The sequence below is a fragment of the Anabrus simplex genome, chromosome 7, assembly GCF_040414725.1.
Source record: "Anabrus simplex isolate iqAnaSimp1 chromosome 7, ASM4041472v1, whole genome shotgun sequence".
Classification (NCBI taxonomy): Eukaryota; Metazoa; Arthropoda; class Insecta; order Orthoptera; family Tettigoniidae; genus Anabrus; species Anabrus simplex.
The window spans coordinates 324,559,475-324,579,706 of NC_090271.1; the positions used below are offsets into that span (position 1 = coordinate 324,559,475).

Consider the following 20,232-nt stretch of genomic DNA (forward strand, 5'->3'; position numbering starts at 1 on the left):
TGTGCTGGAGGGCTTTTAACTTCCGATCGTGGCATTAACGAACAGAGGACCTTAAGCTGAGCCTGGCATTAATTATAGTTGTTTAACTTTCTTTGAATAGAGAATCGAGCGTTTACTGACTTGAGAACAGTCCTCTACTCATAGCTACGAGGCTTTAGGAATCTGCTGACGGTGTATCCGGTTACGGTATGAAAGCAACACAGCTGTCGCAGAGATGCATGCCGTTGCAATTGACATGAATGAAATATTTGACCCGAGCAGACTCCGACGCTTTGACTATGAACACAATTCCGCATCTATTGGGACAAAGGGTCTATATCTGAGTCCGGCATAAGCCTAACTCTGCAGAGCTACTACAGGGGTTTACAACTTGTAACTTATAAACTATTAGTTTTTATCACCTTAATATTCGAAACAAGGGCTACTATGCAAGATAGCTGCTATACTTTATTCGTTTAGACTTAACTATAGCGCTGCCTCACGGGCACACAACTTGTAACTTATGACATAAGGCATTACAATGGTTTTAAACGCGGGACGTAGAATACACGACATGTTATTTCTTTTTCTTCTTCTCTTTCTTCTTCTCCTTCTTAACCCTTTTATCTGTATATTTAGGTCAACACGACAAAAACACTTAGTTCCCAAGCCAGAAAACGTAATCATACACAGTTAAATTCATGACTGACCGCCTGTTAGAAGCCCATCTGTGATGTAAACCCTGAACTGTGTATTGGAAGAAGTGTAGAACGTTAATCTTCAGATGTCTCTACTGTCGGCTGGTTGAACTTTAATCTTCAGATGGCTCTAGTGTCGACTTATGTGCTCCCTCTGGTGGGAGGATGGACAAATTTTCAAGGGAAATCTATACCTGAAGTGTTTGTAAACTTGAAACGTTTAGCCAGTCATATATTTTGGTAATTAATTTTGTAACCAATCAAATTTGAGGGCGTGTACAGGCCTAAATAGTTCTGGAACCTTCCCGTCCGCTATAAACGCTGGGACCTTTTGGGCCATGTTGCCTTATCCATCGCTCCAGTCTAGAGGTCTACAGTGCATACGTAGTGGAGGCAGGGGTGGGGGTGAGTCTTGCCCACCAGCTCAAGGTAATGGTAGGCATATTTTAAATATGTAATCATTTCAGAAAGATGGATTCAGGGGAAGTTTTCAAAATTCTTAATGTAAATTTCTAAAGATTTATATCATCTTTCAAATGTAAATTTTTAAGCAAATCTAAGCACTTTATTCAAATCCCCGCTGGGAAAGATGTAACCTGCGGAATAAAGAGTGTTCACCCTCTTTCAATTCGCATTCAACTTGGTATTGGGGTACCTATGATTTTGTAAAACTTTAAAATTTATCTGTTCCTTTGGAACTTAATATTTTTCTCCACCTAGTCACTTTATAGGCTTAGCCTCTGAAACTTAGGGCCATAAGCCCATATAGGATCTTACGTGTTTTAGAGTATATTTCAAAAGGGGTGCGAATGTTTCCCCTCCTAGCATTTTGTTTATGACCTTATCTTTTGACCACTAAGGCCATTTAGAATGGACACTTGTCGCCTCTCTTTAATTTCTACTTACTCATAGTGTATTGTGGATCAGACTGTCTAGCAGAAAAAAAGCAATCAACGCTGTTTTCTAGATTTATTCAGTGATTGTATTAGAAACTTGTGGTTTTGAGAGATTGAAAATTTGTAAGTTTTTGGAGCTCAGTCTTCTATAGAAATCGAGTGAAGCAAAGGTGTTCTTTGGAATAATGTAACTTTGGAACTACGAACTCATTCTGCAAATTATTGTGTACCTGGCGTGTAATCATTCCTGTTATCAGAGCCGCCGAGCTGCTGAATTGTTGTTGTTGTTGTTGTTTATCAAAGCCAACAGATAAAAAAGGAAAGAAATACAATTTCAAATTTTAGTGTTTTAAATTATGCTTCGATCTTTTCTCTGTTCGCCCATTCACCCCGGCAACATCTTACACCTCTGAAAGCTACGAAATTCACGTAAAAATATTATTATTATTATCCGGCACTATGGTGATGAGGTAGCGTGCCTGTCTCTTGTTTCAAGGCCCTGAGTTCGTTTATCGTTCAGGTCAGGGATAGTAGTTCTCGACTGGGGAGTAAAACAGCGTTCAGTAGATACGAGCTCTTGGTTACAGATGGCGCTACTGACCTGGTGTACATATAGGAACACTGGTTACCATGGCTACCATAGTGACGGGAAATTGATGACTCTACCTCCACGCCACGCACCAAAACATTTCTATGTTAACTTGACCACCTCTATCGGGATCGATCCTTTTAAGTTTGATGCTCTGATCCACCCGGAAAGTCACATAATTGTTAGTAGTGATGCAAATACAAGTGCTTAGGAATATGATGGAGAGGGACAGCTTCTTAATTGGGCAACAAGTATGTCAACGTCTTTCAAGCATCCCAAAACCAAACCCCATGGTTCAAGAGCCCCGAAGGTCTATGGCCTACCAAGCGACCGCTGCTCAGCCCGAAGGCCTACAGACTAAAAGGTGTCGAGCGGTCGGCTTAAAATCATCCCGCACCAATGAATTGTGCTCCTTATGGTGTACGCATGCACAGAAATGGTGTCCAGATGATGGCGTCCATGCCGCCTCCTCTTTTAACACATTCCTGCAGGTAGACAACCCGCTACAAGACCTTTGTGATTGAAATTGGCATAGTGATGTTCCTGTTCCTTCAGTACCACCAGTTCACTCCCTTCCTCATTGTCGGTACTAGAGTGGGGCGGTGCTGATTGTTTATGTCGGGACACCATTTATGAGCATGCGCATACAACCCAATAATAAGATTAATACAAATGCAGATGAGAGACGTATTAGGAAAATAATATCCCATCGAATAAGGCAAAGAGATAATAAAGTAATTCATAGTTAGTGAGACAACATTTCCTTTTTTATGAAAGACCGTTCTTTATGAGGCCATGAGGTACCAAGCTCATTAAATCCATCCACCCTGTGTGGGACCAAAGGTTGTATGGGCATCTGAAATTTTATTCATGATTTGGAAGTGAAGAACATGAAGTTATTGAGCATAATTTATTGCTGGATCGAACAGACGGAAACAAGTGTAGTAGTTGGGATATGGACGACACTCTGGACAATGCTATGCATATTTATTAACTTAGGTTATGTGAGCTGAATTGAGAGAATTAGGAGGCTAATTGGCTCGACCTCAGAGGGTAACTGAAACAGATACAGAGCGGTGGTCACTGCGAGCGGAAGGTAGCGTAGCACAACTTTTCATGCACTCGCCTCCAGTTCTCAAGATAACAGGATCAAATTACAGTAGAATCACTTCCCACACTCTGGGTTAGTACACTAAAGTAACTCGTAATTTGTTTGATATTGTGAATTTTGTGTTTTCCTATTAAGTAGTTAAAAAAGGATTAACATGTAAGTTATTGTTTCCTGACAGAAAATTATACATGAGATATACTATTAAAATTTAATTTAACTATTGTTTAAGGCTATTTTATCTTGTACAAGACTTAAAATGCCAAGATTACGTGTGTTTCTGATATAACTTGGTTGCAGTAATTATCTCATTCCACTTCGATGAGCAGTTGTGAATTTCTCCTATCTAAAGACGGTCATTTAGTCAGTCTTTCTATCTGTATGTCTTATTTATTTTTATCATCGATTTTAGTGCCTGACCCCATGGTAAAATGGTTATCGTGCTGGCCTTCGGTCACAGGGGACCCAGGATCGATTCCCGGCAGGGTCGGGAATTTTAACCATCAATGGTTAATTTCGCTGACACGGAGGCTGGGTGTATATGTGTCGTCTTCATCATCAATTCATCCTCATGACGAAGCACAGGTTGCCTACGGGAGTTAAATCAAAAAAGACCTCCACCAGGCCTCTCTGGGGGCCACACGCCATTGTTGTATATCGATTTAAGTCCACTAGGAAGCGCTTATGACACGTTCATTTTTTAAGTTCGTTTCCGTTCCAAATAACTCTTGTACCTGGCTAATAATACGAGTATTTCCTTTCTCTCCTACGAGAGTGGTTTCAGAGACATCCAGTTCAGAAATCCCGGTAGAATCCCTGTTTCCTTTCTTAATTTTTTAATTCGCTGAACCAACGACTCAGTTATAAAGCGTGATCAAAAAGTTTCCGTTTGAGGGCGTTGCTGCAGCGGACATGCAACGTAGCGCGACTCCAATGCAGGATTGTAAGTGCGAACATGTCAAACGGATTAGTATGGCAGTCGTGTCGTGCGGCCACGTGAACTATGGCGATGTTAATACCAAATGCGTCCAAACAGGACCAACGTGCTGTTATTTTGTTCTTGGTTTCCGAAGGACAAACAGAGGTGAACATCCATCGGAGAATGAAGACTGTGAATGGGACAGCATGTCTGTCGAAAACCACCGTTGTGGAATGGTACACCAAATTCCGTGCGGGTCGGGTTTCGACACAATACGCTGGTCCATCTGGGAGGCCAGCCTCATCCATTACGGACAACAAGTGGGAGGCACTGGAGCACCCACCCTGTAGTCCTGATCTCTCCACATGCGATGATCACGCCTTCGGACCCCTCAAAAAGGCCTTGTAGGGTCGATGCTTCCTATCGAAGGAAGATGTGCAGCAGATGGTTACGAACTTCTTCACGCACCAGGACACTTTGTTTTACCACAGGGTGATCTTTAACCTGGTGCGCCAGTGGGATGAGTGCCACAATGCTCACGGTAATTTTGCCCGATCGGCATCCGGATTCAGGACTGCAGAGCCGTAAAACAGTCGCTGTTTGATCGCTGCGTATACAATTACACCAGTGAGATCATCATCTTGGTAAGCCTATTGTACCCATTCTTTGAAGGTACCCATCGAACTCCTGCCACATATGTCGCATGCCGGTGTCCGCCGTTTCCGTCTGTCTGCATAGTTTAGAGCTAATAAGTGACACATTATGGAACGTGGAGGGACTTAAATCGTTACTTTCCATAAACACAACCACTCTATGGGGTATATATGATATTGTGATGGTTAGAGATACCTTTACTAATTAATAATTTGGAGCCCACATCCTAACAAGGAAAGGGCGTAGAGGGAATTCCGAAGGTTGTGTTACCTGTTTTGTTAAACCGCACCTACAGCCAATACGAACGGTCCTCAAATTGGAGTTCGCATTGTCAGTATCCACTCGTCTCATCAACGTAGTAATAGCCTACTACACTAGACGAGTTGGCCGTGAGGTTAGTGGCACACAGCTGTGAGCTTGCATCTGGGAAATTGTGGGTTCGAACCGACAGTAGGTAATACTGAAGATGGTTTTGCGATATTTCCCATTTTCTCACCAGGCAAATGCTGGGGCTGAACCCTTATTAAGGCCACAGCCACTTCCTTTCCACTCCTAGGCCGTAAAACCAAGGCGACGTAAAGCCAATTGTTAAAAAAGGCCTAAATACCGTAATTACCATGTGCAGAGATCTGTACCGATATATGAGATCTGAATTCAGACTCATCACTCCACTCTGTTCCAATGGCGAGTTGCGACTGTCTAAACACTACCCGAGTCGCCGAGCTGCATTATGGGGCTTTGTACCGCTGCTCTTCCGGAATATCCGAGTTGATTGACCTTTGTACGGAATGTTCCAATGGAAACAGACATTCCTGTTCCTGGGTGAATGTTCTCTCGGATAGCAGCCATCGGTTGTACTTTACTTTTGTCAGTTTCCGTTTCAGGGTTGTTCAATTTCTACCGCTCAAAATGTTAGGTCGCCCAGAACGTGCGACACTAGCACAATGCCCACTTTGCAGGACGAATGCTACTGTTGATTCGGATCTGGTTATCTTCACTCCAATCGCTCTGATAGAATGCCCAGTGAGTTGGTAGCCCACAGTCATGCCCTTATCGAAGTCCCATACCTCTGTGTTACGTGCCATTTCCTTGTCATCGGATTACATACGTTCTGAAGCATATCTCGGCCACAAAAGTCAACTGATATAATAAATTACAAACCATAATAGGGTAGATGCCCCATTACCTTCTTCTAGGTAAGTAGCAAGATACCCGTGCTTCGCTATACTGAAATTTATAATTGAATGCTGAACGTTTTAAATATAATCCGCCGAAATTCGTGATCTGACTCGTTTACTAAGAGAATCCGCCAAAATTCGCGATCTAACTCGTTTTCTGAGAGATTAAGGCAAAGTTCCTCCCATTTTTCAATTTTTCCTTCCAGCAATCGATTTTGTACTTCCCGGGCTAGCTCCATGTATTCCGCCCGGTCAGTTGGGTCCCTAAATCTTTGCCATCTTTTCCCAGCAGCATGTTTAATATGGATCAAATCCTTGAGGAGATCCGGCGTGGTGTCGTCTTGGGTACCTTGGCGGTACTGAACCCGCTGCCGGACTGCATTCGTAGTCATTACGCGGGCAGGCCCCCCTTTCCAGCGTGGTCCGTACATTTTGACGACGGTCCAGAAGATTATTATTATTATTATTATTATTATTATTATTATTATTATTATTATTATTATTATTATTATTATTATTATTATTATTATTATTAATATTAGGGTAGGTAATATTAATTGAATTTAGAAACAAGACCACTACTTGGAGGTAAATTACATCTGCTGCCATTGTCATTGCTGACAATGTGACCAGCACCATTGTCGCGCGTAGGTAAGTGCGCGGGATTTCTGGCGATAGGAATGATATACTTCCGTGCATTATTGACCTTATGATCAGTCAATATAATTCCTATAGTTTATTCCAAATGTGTTTAAATGTTTATTTATATGCCAAGAGAATCTACTGTAATCTAACTTTTAAGTTCTCCAAAGGAAAAGATGGCTCTTGAAAACGAACCCAGGAAAGATTAAAAATGATCGGTTTATGATCAGAATCAAGTACATTATGAACAGTAAAATCAATTGGTCTCAACTTTTTTCTCACCCCACCGCCTTTAAGTTGATTTCCCCCCCCCCCCCCACAAAAAGGAAGACGTGTTCCTTTATGTTTAAAGGAGATTACAAATACTAATATTCACGTCTGTTACCTTCAGTTTTGAGATATAAGTATCCCCATAAAAAGAATTCGTTTTCTCACTTCCTTTCACACTGATACTTAAGTGAATTTTCCGGGGAAAATACTTGTTTCTTTATTAGTACAAGATCCTCTAAACACCAATTATGATAACCGTAAGATCTTCAGATGATCTTTCCCCAAAAATTCGTTTTTCTTTGTTTTTAAAGGACATCTAAATACCAATTTTTACGTCTGTAGCAACATTAGTTTTTATTAGATGTAAGTATCCTCATAAAATTAATTCAATTAATGTTTCGATTCTTTCACCTCTCCCTTCATTGGATTTTTCGAAATGAAAGGAATGCATGTTTCTTTCATTTTAAAGCAGACTCCAAATAACAATTTTCACGTCTGCAACATCTTTGGTTTTTGAGATAAAAATATCTTCATAAAAATAATTCAAGTAATTTTTCAATCCCCCGCCCCCTTTAAGTGGATTTCCGAAAACAAATCTCCTATGTTTCTTTACTCTTACAGGAGATTCCAAATACCAGATTTTACGCCTGGAAAATTTTACGTTTCTGAGATATACTGTAGATATGGTCTCTCTAAAAATTCACCCCATTTGTCACTCCTGTTTAGCCCCCATTAATAGGATTTTTCAAAAACAAAAAGTACGTGTTTCTTTAATTTAAAGGAGATTCCAAATACCAATTTTCAGGTCTGTAATATATTCAGTTTCTGAGATATACGTATCCTCATTAAAGGTATTCAACACTCATTCATCCTTTTTCACCCCTCGTAGTGGGATTTTTCGGGAAGAAAACAATACGTGTTTCTTAATTTTTTAGGAGTTTCTAAATGCCAATTTTTACATCTATAATATTTTAAAGTTTGGAGATATAGATACACTCACTTTAAAAATTCATCCCCTTTTCACCCCCTTAGCGACGGAGTATCCAAATATCCTCCCTTAGCGAACACGTACATTGTAATGTAAATGTATCCTCAAAACTTCATTCCTTTATGTGCAGTGGTTTTGGCTGGGCGATGATGAATGGGTCAGTCAGTCGGTCAGTCAGTCGGTTGGCCGGTCGGTCGGTCGGTGGGTCAGTCGGTCAGGACATGTATTATAAACACAGTATACATGGAGTGTGAAAATAGAGTATAATATTGTGTACAGTACAATGTAAGAAATATAAAATAATAATAATAATAATAATAATAATAATAATAATAATAATAATAATAATAATAATAATAATAATAATCGTATGGCCTCAGCTACCGTGTGCAGACATTTCAATTTGACGCCATCTGGCTGTCTGCTCGTCAATTTCGACGTTCCGTTTTACTCTAGGCCCCCACTAGATGGCAGACCGAGTAAACCGAAACTCTCTTGGGCGTCTATGGCTGAGATTTAATGAATTTTGTCGGGTAAACACCAAATGTGTCACCAGAGATCTTTTACATGCCGATATCGTACGACATGGAGTGTCGAATGGACTTTTTTCCGCCCTTCAAAAATCCGACTACCTCTCTTGGGATCCGGAGGCCGACACTCTACCGCTGATCCACAGAGGCAGCTATAATAATAATAATAATAATAATAATAATAATAATAATAATAATAATAATAATAATAATAATAATAATAATAATAATACGATTCCGTGCATAGACCAAATCTCTTCAAAACCGCCAGGGAACTAGGACTCAACGAGAAAATAAATAGGTTGGTGCAAACCAGAATTTCCAAAGTAGAATTTAGAGGACAGCTCTCGAAGGGCTTCTCAATCAAGACAGGGGTGAGACAAGCAGATGGGATCTCATGCATATTATTTAACTGCGTCCTGGAAAAGATTATCAGGAAGTGGAGCAGATTCCTACCAGTGAACACCGGATTAAGAATGGGGGTCAAAGTGGGCAATCTAAAGATCCCATGCCTGGTCTTTGCTGATGACCTGACCTTATTAGAGAACGACATGCAAGAGGCTACTATGTAATTCCAAACACAGGTCTCCTGATAAACATCGGAAAGACCGAGTTCATTACCAATATAAAAGACGGACCTGGAACAATGAGTGTCGGTGACACCAAGCATATCAAGAGAGCCAAAACTGTAAGGTACCCTGGAGAGCGGATTTCAGAAGACCTTAATGAAATGGTTGCTTTGGAGAATCAAACTAGACAAGGCAAACTACGCCTGCAGAAAACTGAACGCCTCAAAATACCTATCGATGAGCGTCAAACTAAGACAATACAATGCAATAGTCAGAGCATCAGTCCTCGATGCAGCAGAGTGCCCATCTCTAACTAAGAAGACCCCACTAAGAGCCCTCAAAGTACAAGAAATTAATTACCTGAGAAAGATAGTAGGTCGAACGATCCTATCATATAGTTGGCGATGGTGCAAACCAAACCGTGAACTCTACCGACGCCAAGAAACAATCGCAAATGCCATCATAAGAAAATGGCTTGCTTTCTACGGACACCTGTATAGAATGGATTCACACAGACTATCCTATAAGATCTTCAAAGTAGGGATAAAGCCACTGGATAGCGGTGGATCCAACAAGAAGAGAAGGATCTGGCAGAAGTTGATATTAATCATGCCATCATAATTAATAGAAATAACTTCCGTTCAACTGTAAAAACCATACCCTTCCTAACATCCGTTATAGAATCTAACCACAATGAGACCAGGAAATCCGAGCAACGCAAAATAGAGTTCAGCCCGAAAATGGAGGATTAGTGGGCCAAGAGAAAAGGTCAAGGTACCAAGAAGAAAGGAGCAGCCAAACCTACCATTAATAACACCAGAACCGGCAACAACGCGGTTAAAACACAAACATTGTGGTCCTCAACCAACTGAAACAAAAAAATATTACCTCCTCGATATCGTATTACTAATTTATCCGAGGACTTTTGATGTCCAACGTGTGTAACCATACTAAATCTCAACACGACCTATAATTCACTGGAAGTCTTCTTTTCGTTGTGCTTTCAATTCTCCAGTTTGACAGGAAAACTCCTTCCTACACGTGCGCTGCATGCAAGTTATTAAAGCATTAATGTTTCGTGTGATCGGGGAGTATTTAGTTTAAGCGTCCATTTACAGCCATTATGGGCAGTTTTGCAGTAATCAATATTATGGCTTCGTTTAATGCGATTAGATACTGGGCCATTATGCTCATAAATTTAGAATAGGGGAGGCAGCTTACATCTAAGTACCGCTAAGTTAGGATATATGGATCAGGCAGCTACAGTATGTCGTTACATTTAATATTACCACCGACTGGAGAAAATACCTGTCAACTGAGCCAGTCACGGAGCCAATATACAGTGTGGGCGGAGAGAACATGAACCGGTATATGAGCTTTAGAAGGTTGTTCGTACTGATTTATAATTTGAAAAATTTACAATTCTAGTTCTTTGGACCAGAAAGTGAAAATTGAAAATGTTTCTTCAAGAAATGTGGATAAGGGAACTTTTAGGACATGAAGGATAAGTAAACGATGAGATTGCTTACAATGTACACAATATTTATTACTATAGTTATATACATGTAAATACATCTTTTGTCAGATGTACTTGAGTTTCTTTCTTTTCAAACGATTTAACTTGCTTATCCAACCCCTCACTAACGACCTCAATTAACGACGATGGCTTCATCAGCTGCCGGACTCGTGATGAAGGTCGATTATCTCCAACAATTGCTGGATTGCGTGGCTCAGACGGTTGAGACGCTGTCCTTCTGACCCCAACTTGGCAGGTTCGATCCTGGCTTAGTCCGGTGGTATGAAGGTGCTCAGATGCGTCAGTCTCGTGTCGGTAGATTTACTGGCACGTGAAAGAAACCCTGCGGGACTAAATTCCGGCATCTTGGCGTCTTCGAAAACCATAAAACTGGTTAGTGGTACATAAAGCAAGCAACATTATTATTCTTATTCATCAATTGTCTTTGTTGATCCGTCTATTATCACAACATGTTCATCCGAACGACCACTCGGTCTTGGTTCATCACTATATTTCACCACTTTAAGATTTTTCCACTCTTCTAATTTATTATTTGCAACCAAACGTCGTTTACGTGTTGGAGGTATAAAGACGCGTGACATACTCACGTGATTGATTGTTAGATAACATAATTTCCAACCGGAAACTCATTCGTTGTCGAACTCTACCACTAGTAGCGCTATTGTCACATCATATATTATCCACTTCAGATCAAACTAGAGACCTTAGTTTTGCGAAATTCAGATATCTGGTATACAGGGTTTTTAAGAAAGGATCAATATATTCATTGAAATATTTAAAATGAACATCAGACAATAATTGTCGAACAAGTTAATTTTTAAATACTGGCATTTTCTACGCATTTTTCGTGAATAATATTTATATCGGATATGGTTTCTAAAATGTTCTAACCATTTGATAAATGAAAATGAAAAATGAAAACCTACAACCTGTTTTCCAGTCATTGACCGGGTCAGGGATGTAATGAATGAATTATATATAGGCTATTTTTACGATGGGGTCGCCACTCCCAATGTGATGTATGTTAATGACTGATAGATGCTACGAAATGAGATTGGCGAGTGTTGCTGGAATGAAAGATGACAGGGAAAATCGGAGTACCCGGAGAAAAACCTGTCCCACCTCCGCTTTGTCCAGCACAAATCTCACATGGAACGACCGGGATTTGAACCAAGGTATCCAGCGGTGAGAGGCCGACGCGCTGCCGTCTGAGCCACGGAGGCTTTTCCATTTGATAGAGCTCTCCAAAACACGCGTTTTGACGCCTTCACAATTTCTCTTCCTTTAATACTTCAGTCACAACTGAGTGAAATAAGTCGATACATCACACCGTCGTCATCAGCTACTCAAGTCAGCCAATTAGATCACATCACGGGTGAATTTAAATGAGCTTGAGGGCCGTGCCGGGAAATCAGCATCAAACACAAACACACCGTTGGTTTCAGCGAGTGTCGCCGTAACGTACTTGCTTTGGCGCGATGCTGTCAGCTGCGAGGTGTGTGTTCAAACCCCTCCGCTGGCGAAGTACCATGCTTTGACTGGCGTTCTCAAGCCGGTCTTAAGTCACGTACCGCCTCGCCGCGTGCGAAGCGATCTGATTGGTCAACTACAGCAGCTGATAAAATGACATCGGTGCCAGATAGATAATTATTTCTTTCAAATGTTGGGCTCCGTGGCTAAATGGTTAGCGTGCTGGCCTTTGGTCACAGAGGTTCCGGGATCGATTCCCGGCAGGGTCGGGAATTTTAACCATAACTGGTTAACTCCACTAGCACGGGGACTGGGTGTATGTGTCGTCTTCATCATCATTTCATCCTCATCGTGACAGGGCAGGTCGACAACGGGTCTCAATTCAAAAGACCTGCACCTGGTAAGCCGAACTTGTCCTCGGACACTCCGGCACTAAAAGCAATACGCCATTTCATTTCTTTATTTAAATTGTTTATCAGTATGACCAACACTCTGCACTCGGTCCACGTTGTTTCCGACCACCCTGTATTATTCACTTTTTGATATCACAATATTTATGAAATTTTGCAATGCTAGACTTGTTTTTTTCTTTTTTTTGCAAGTTGCTTTACGGCGCACTGACACAGATTGGTCTTACGGCGACGATGGGACAGGAAGGGGCTAGGAGTGAGAAGGAATCGGTCGTGGCCTTAATTAAGGTATAGCCCCAGCATTTGCCTGGTGTGAAAAATGGGAAACCACGGAAAAGCATCTTCAGGACTGCCGACAGTGGGGTTCGAACCAACTATCTCTCGAATACTGGATACTGGCCGCACTTAAGCGACTGCAGCTATCGAGCTCGGTATGCTAGACTTTTGCACCACAGATGTGACTCTAACAAGTCGAAGGAAATTGGTTTCCAAACCACTGAAGCTAAGTATAATAGGGTCTACATTTTAAATAAATGATTGCAAGTCTTTGTAAGCACCCCGTTCTCCGCCTCTGTGGTTGACTGGTCCGCAGCATCTTGGTTTTCAGGCTTCAGAGGTCTGGAATTTGATACCCAGTTGGGTCGTGGGGCTTCAACATTGGCCTTCTTGGCGTATTCTATCTTCCACTCTTAGGCCACATGCTTCTTGATGGTGCGACTTCAGTTGATAATTCCTCTTCTAAGACATTTTTCTTCATTCTATAGGTAATGTTAGGTGTCATTTTGCTTGAGTGGAAGCCTGTTTAAACCTGGCATATTAAACCCTTCAATTTTTTAATTTATTTTTTGTTCAGAAAGTGCTTTCCACTGTAGACTTAATTGAGTGTAATTTAAAATCTTTTCAGACTGTCGAACACACAAGTTAAATATAAATAGTACACATACCTGCAAAAACATATTAAACAAGAATAAAAACCAACTTACCTCTAGCTACCCCTGCCTATCCTAGGTATAGATGTATAGATTGAGCCTGCTATGGTATTATATTTAATATTTAATTAACCATAATAAGTGCCCTTTAATAGTATGTATTTTTATTTCCTGTTTTTATTAATGTTCAGATCATTTCTTAGCAGAAAAATGTAAGGTTCCCATACTACGAAAAACATAAAATTAAGCAATTTCCTCAATTGTGCCGAATGTTAAAAGGTTAAAGGCCCCGAAAATGTTTCCAATTGTGAGTCATAGACAGCTCTATCAAACTAAAAGAACACATTTCGAAAATCACTTCCGGCCTAAACGCATTTCCGGAAAAACAGCCTAAAATCTCTTGTTTCTTCACTCGTTCTCATTTTTATTCAAATCCTCAGCAAATTAACTTATTTACATCGCTCTTCCTGTAATGTGTTCCTTGCTTTAATAATCTTAGGCGTTTTTGATTTTTTGAAAAATGTCTACATCGAATATAGTTATAAGGGCTTAAGTGAAACTCTGCATTGACTCACATTAGCGCTCGTAGTGCCAGAAAAAGGCAAACTGCTTATTTAATTGACCAGATAACGATAATTAAGGATAGGATTGTAATATTTAGGAATAATTAAATAATATATTCTCATGTTTTATTCTATTTTATTTACGTAAAATTCGTAGCTCATACCCCTCGGATGTCTTCAACACTGAGTTGCTTGCCTGAAGGGCTGGAACTGTGCTTCCTTTTACAGCACCAGTGCCATAACATTCATTTTGAAGTGTTTAATGAATATTCACATTTTACAGATGGAGCCCTTGATCGGACAGAAGATGCTGCTTGTGGTCCTCATTCTCGGCTATGCACGATCTCTGTCCAGCACAAGTGAGTTGTTATTCATATTATTATTTCAATTAATTTTATCTGCTTTATTAACGTTACGAAAATATAATTTTGCATTTTGGAGCATGTACCATACATACAGGGAATTTCTCATACGCCAATATGATTCTATTATTATTTTATGACTGCTGTTCTGAAGCCTGTCCACAGACTCTGTGAAGTTGTGAGAAAGTCTTGGACAGCTAGCTTCATAGATTGCTGGTCCAGTGAGTAGTTAGAGCGGAAGGAGCGGCATGTAAGGGGGAACATCATACACTGACACTACGCACTTGGCTGTGGTTATTGAAACTTAGAACATGTCAAAATGGGAAAATGAAATATGTTTAATACCGAAAACAAAAACTGTTTACTAATAATTTTAAATAACGGTAGCTTACGAGAGGTCGGGTGCATCACGCAAGAGTTCTGGTAGTTCTGCACATCTACATAATGTACGACCCCCAGAGCGATGTTAATTCGACGACTTTTTTCTTGCGACTGACTTTGGGAGAGTAACGGCAGCATGCGCTGTCAGGCCCCACCATCTCCCCAGTGATGTCATACGTGACCACAGTAATGGCCTGTGTGCCTTATATCGAGATAATTATCACCTATCTTATCTGAATGCAGTCACTTCGTCGTTATTGCGTGTCTTCTACTATCTTAATATATAGCGTCCTAAGAAACTTGACTTACGAATGGAGTCCGATGGACGACCACGTCTTAATTTGTCGACTTTTGCAATAGACTCGCGACAACTAAGATGCCAAGCACACCGTTTTCCTTACGGCACTGAAGAAATCAATGAAGGTATTGAGATATCATGTATGTGCATCCTCATATTAAAGGACCGTACAAAAATGTGGTTTTTCAATTTACTTTTCATTTAAAATTGAACTGTTCTCTTTATAACAGTGCAAATGCTTTGTTAATATTTCCAATATTTTTGGAGATTTGACGAAAAACGGTGAGCCCTGTCACCCAAGCTTTATCGGTAAGTTTGTTGGTCATTTCCCATAACTTTTGTTTTACAGAACCGTTTCCCTGAAAACTGAAAGATTTTAAAATATTAAGGTGAAATTTCGCATGCATGCGGAGAAGAAGATGATATATTAGAATTATTGAGCTAGTTTCATTGGTTAAGTTTAAAAAAATTCGAATGAAAATTAATGAAAAATTGATTTCTTGAAAATATCTTCATGGAAATGTATTTATACTTGATAGACTTCACTGATTCTAGTATATGTTTTAGCTATAACATAGCGAATCATAACAAGAAAATAAGTATAAAAAAGTATTCATGTGTTTAGAAATTATCAGGGAAACGGCATAATACTGGCCACGGTGCATCGCCATTCTGAATAATTAATTATATATAATGGCATAAGTTGATATGATATATATAAATATGTAGGCTTATTATCAAGGAATATCTTTTTGTCATGCCAAGTTTCCCTTTAGTATTAATTTACATTGTTGCGGAAAAATGTTTAATACACCCCATTGTTCTATGTTCAAAGGTATAGGTCTCCCCTTGAAGTGTCGCGGATCACAACCCCTTCTTTTTTATATTTCATTTCCCGTGTTCGCAACTATTATACGCCATAAACTTGTTTTAGTATTATGGATCCTTGAAGTCGCCTACTCTAGCTGCAAGCATATTAATTTTAAAAATGGAATAGTTCGTGCTCAATTTTGATAATACAAAGCGATGTTACCACGAGCAATCACTGGAAGAAGAATAACAACCCCAACTTCGCAGCGGGCACGAATCACAAAGGCATAATCAGTGCCATTTTATCTCGGTTAGATAATTAAAACTCATTCTGAATTTCTAAATTCAATGCGTACTTTTTTAAAGTGCTCATAACTGATAATTGGAGATTACTTTGAATGGATAATTCCATTTAAAAGATGAATAAAGATTTCGTGTGTCTGTTATTAGACAGGTTGAAGCCATTTAAGGCTGACACTCCGACGAGGATGGGTGGCGTTTACCATGTGTAGGACACTCACCCTTGTCTGAAATCGAACTCACGGCCACAAGGAACGATATGCAAAGCGCTGACCACTCATCCATGGAGCCGGGAAGAAATTCGTAACTAATGCATGAAATGATGTATGGGGAACTGAACAATTAATTGTATTCTTCAGCTTAAATGACCTGCATTTATCGCATGATCACACAAGGTCACAATAAACAAATCAACAAATAAACGGATGAATGGAAATTGCTATACCCATAAGGTGTTTTCCATTTCCAATACAATCTAAGCCACATAAACGTCACTATAACACGCGATGCAGGGAAGTTACAAAACTTCTTGGACTGGCGCCTACAGTTTATTCAACACAGTGTACAACAATGTACGTATTACAGTCAATATGTTAGTGGACTGGCGCCTACAGTACAGGCAACAAAGTGTACACCTATGTACGTACCACAGTCAATATGTTCGTGGATTGCCGCTAACAGTTCAAGGATCACATAGTTTTTTTTTTTTTCGCGTCGTGGTGATCCGGGGGATTTCGAATTGATCATCTCATAAGTTTCTAGCGGATATGCCTAATTGTTGGCAGAACTTGAAATTTGCCCTGTGCTTAAACTACGATATTCTCAAGTTCCACCGCTGATATTCAACTATCCTTCACAACAAAGACGGCGTTTCTGCTTAGACCTATACTGTAAGCACGAAACTGCATCTTTCTGGGACTAAACAAGAACTGTCATGGCAACATCCTGTTGTGTAAACTCCCCGCTGTGACTTAGTGTATCACAGCAACACTAGACGAGCTATCCACGTACTTAATGACTCTTCTGTATCTCGTATCTGCTTAGTGTGCTTCCGTATCTTCTGTTTAATTTTGTACCTCATGAATGTTTTGTGTCTATAGCATTTTTAACTAAGAAAATATCTGGTGGAAAGTTCTTTAGTTATGTGGAACAGGTAGGTAAATATATTGTAACTATTAATAGAAATGTTCTATCATTAAGAAATATTGTACATCTATATAAATAAAATCGCAACGTCCGTGTGTCTGTACATTAACTATTTTGGCGACATTTCCACAGATGTATCCGTTTCAGGTGTAATAATGACCATCTGCATAATTTTTAGCTTTCGTGTCTATTTGTCTGTTTATCTGTCTGTTTGTCTGAGTGCTTATAACTTGAAAACTATTGGATATACTTCTACCAAACTTGATATTTAGAATCCAACTGCCCTTGGGTAGGTTTAGGGCCAATATTATTTTTTTAAACCTACAATTACTGCGGGGTTTATTCGAAACAGAAACCATGATTTTGCACTTCCACAATACATGCACATCCAAAATTAATGGAAATTTACCATCCTTAATGGAAATAAATTTATAAAACCTTTTTCTCATGTGCATCATTTCGATAGGAGGATTAATAAGGGAGATATCATCAAAGGACGGTTTTTCAGCACAAGTCCCAACGGACTTAACTCAAAAGCGGGTGCGTGTAAAGCGTATTTCTTGTAACTTTAAAACCACTGGAGATATTTATCCAAACTTTATATTTATCATCCAAAGGTAGGTTATAAGGTCCATACTATTTCAAATTCCCGGAATGGACTGGGGATATATAAGGAAGCAAAACAGTGAATTTACTCTCCCAATATATGTAAAAGACCAATCTGACTGGAAATTAACTAACCTTGATGAAAATCCAACTTAAAACATTTTTCTCATGTGCATTTCTTCGACAGGAGGATTGATAAGGGAGATATCATGAACGATCGGTTTTGCAGGCTGAGTCCAGCGGATATATCCCGGAAGATGTTGCATATGGAGCAGATTCCTTACCCATCTATATAAATAGAATTGTAATGACCGTGTCTGTACATTTAGTATTTTGACGAAATGTTTGTACAGCTATCCGTTTAAGACTTAATTTTTACCCCTCTCCCCCAAAATCAGGATTGCAGCACAATCTGCCGGACGAGAAAGAAAATTTAAATTTGGAAATATTATGCGTTTTAGGCTGTAACCGACGGAAAATTTCCAAGATCTTTAAATTTTTTACTTTTTATCCCCGAATAATATCGAGAAATGGAGGCAATTTTAATGACGGTGCAGACCTTCGTTTCGAGGTATTTCGTGGCTTAACGGTAAGTGCTATCACCAAACGGATGGCACAACCTCCGTTCAATTTGGAGTGATCTACACCTTTGGTCCTATGACCTTTTTCTTCGTATTTCTATTCCTTATACGATAGATTATATCGATTTTTCAATTTTAAGTAAAATTTGCACTTTTTACACGCATAATTCATAGCTTGAATCACTTATAGGATAGATAGAACCATCAAATTCTACGAACATTGGCCCACCCAGTAGCCATATGTGAGCCAAATGCTATGTTTGTATCTGTAACTTAATTATCCGAAATGTTATGCTCTGTGAGACAACTTACCCAAATTTCGCCCTATTCAACGTTTCTAACTCAATCTGACCCATGAGTAGATGAGACACGAGAAAATATAGGAGAAGCCATTTAGACTGTTAATACGGTGTTTTATGGTACAATCCGTTTGCCGATATGACGTGCCGTTTAGCAGCAGTTAATCTGAAAATGAAGGTCTGCAATATTTTAGACATGCATATACTTTGGTATGTCGATCTATATACTGTATGTATTCATTGATGTCGATTTGTAGCGATAGAGAAAGGATGTCTCTGCTATTGTAATCAGTACTCCCCTCATCGATTTTGACTGGCGGTAGGAATGGAGGCCCTTCTCCAAATCCTGTGTAACTAGCATTAGTAAGGAGGGCCTACCATTGCAATGAGTAATTCCCATCTCGATTTGACTTTCAGAAGGCAAGGGAGCATGCAATTTTGTTCAAAACTCCCTTACCCGATAGTGTTTGGCTGTAGGCAAGTGTGCTCGCCATTATAAACAAATGTACCCATCTAAAATGTGACTGTCATTCGGTATAGTGGTCTTCTATTTTAATGGAAACTCGCCAACTCGGTGTGACTGGTAATAAGCGGGCTGGTAGTAGGAAAGAGGGCCTGTCATTATTAAAATTATAACAGCACAAATCAATTTTGACTGGCAGTAGGGAGGTTGCCAACCATTATCATAAAACTCCTTAACTGTAATTAGTCTGAAATTAGGAAAGGGGTTTGCCATTGTAACGAAAACTTCCCAAATCGATCGTGACCGCGCATTAGGCAATGGAGCCTGCCATTATAATGTAAACTTCCCAATTCGATTGTGAATGGTGTTCTTCATTTATTTCAGGGCTGCCATTAGCTCCTCCGCAGTAAAAGGGTCGGAGCTATCTGATGAAGCACCACACTGTCCTTTCTCATGGGATACTTGTTCTTTTAATAACCTTTTATGATATTTGTCAGGTTTGATTTTTGACAAACTAGCAATGCGGCGGGCAACTTGATTGGGTGTCAGAAGTGATTTAGGCTGAGGTGTATGAGGCACTCCTCCTAACTTCTTTATCAGGCTCCAAGTCTTTCTGCTGGAATGCGTGAAGTTTACAGTCGTTATGGTTTCTGTCCACTTACAATGTCTGGCCTTATTTGAGTTATGAAGAAGGTCATCAGCAACGTCAGTTCCTCTAGTCTCCTGAAAGCCATTGTAAATTTTTTCGCAAATTGTATTCCACCCACGTATATATTATTTTCTCACTCCCCTGGGAATGTGTTTCTTTGCAGCACTTAATACAGCTTTAACAAATCTAGTGTATTTATTAACATTAGGTGGAATCCATCTTATATTACTCTCAAGATCAGCAGGAAACTTATCCCAATCGCCTTAATTAAAATTCCAACGTGGCAGTGGTGATGATCCAATAGTAGTTCTCTGAAGGCCTACTTCTGTGAGAACAGGACGATGTTGGCTATTTGGGAAATTCGTGAGCACTTTACGGATCGCAGGTAAACTGACACCCTGATGATGA

The 20,232-nt window shown here is 39.8% G+C and overlaps 1 protein-coding gene across 1 annotated transcript in view; it reads left to right on the forward strand.

Moving 5' to 3' along the window:
- The window catches only part of LOC136877829 (adhesion G protein-coupled receptor E1), a 1,255,385-nt gene that overhangs the window by 639,519 nt on the left and 595,634 nt on the right, over positions 1–20,232 (forward strand). The window contains exon 3 of the mRNA XM_068228756.1: positions 14,213–14,288. Within this exon, the coding sequence (XP_068084857.1) occupies positions 14,213–14,288 (76 nt within the window). The remainder of the gene's footprint in view (positions 1–14,212; positions 14,289–20,232) is intronic.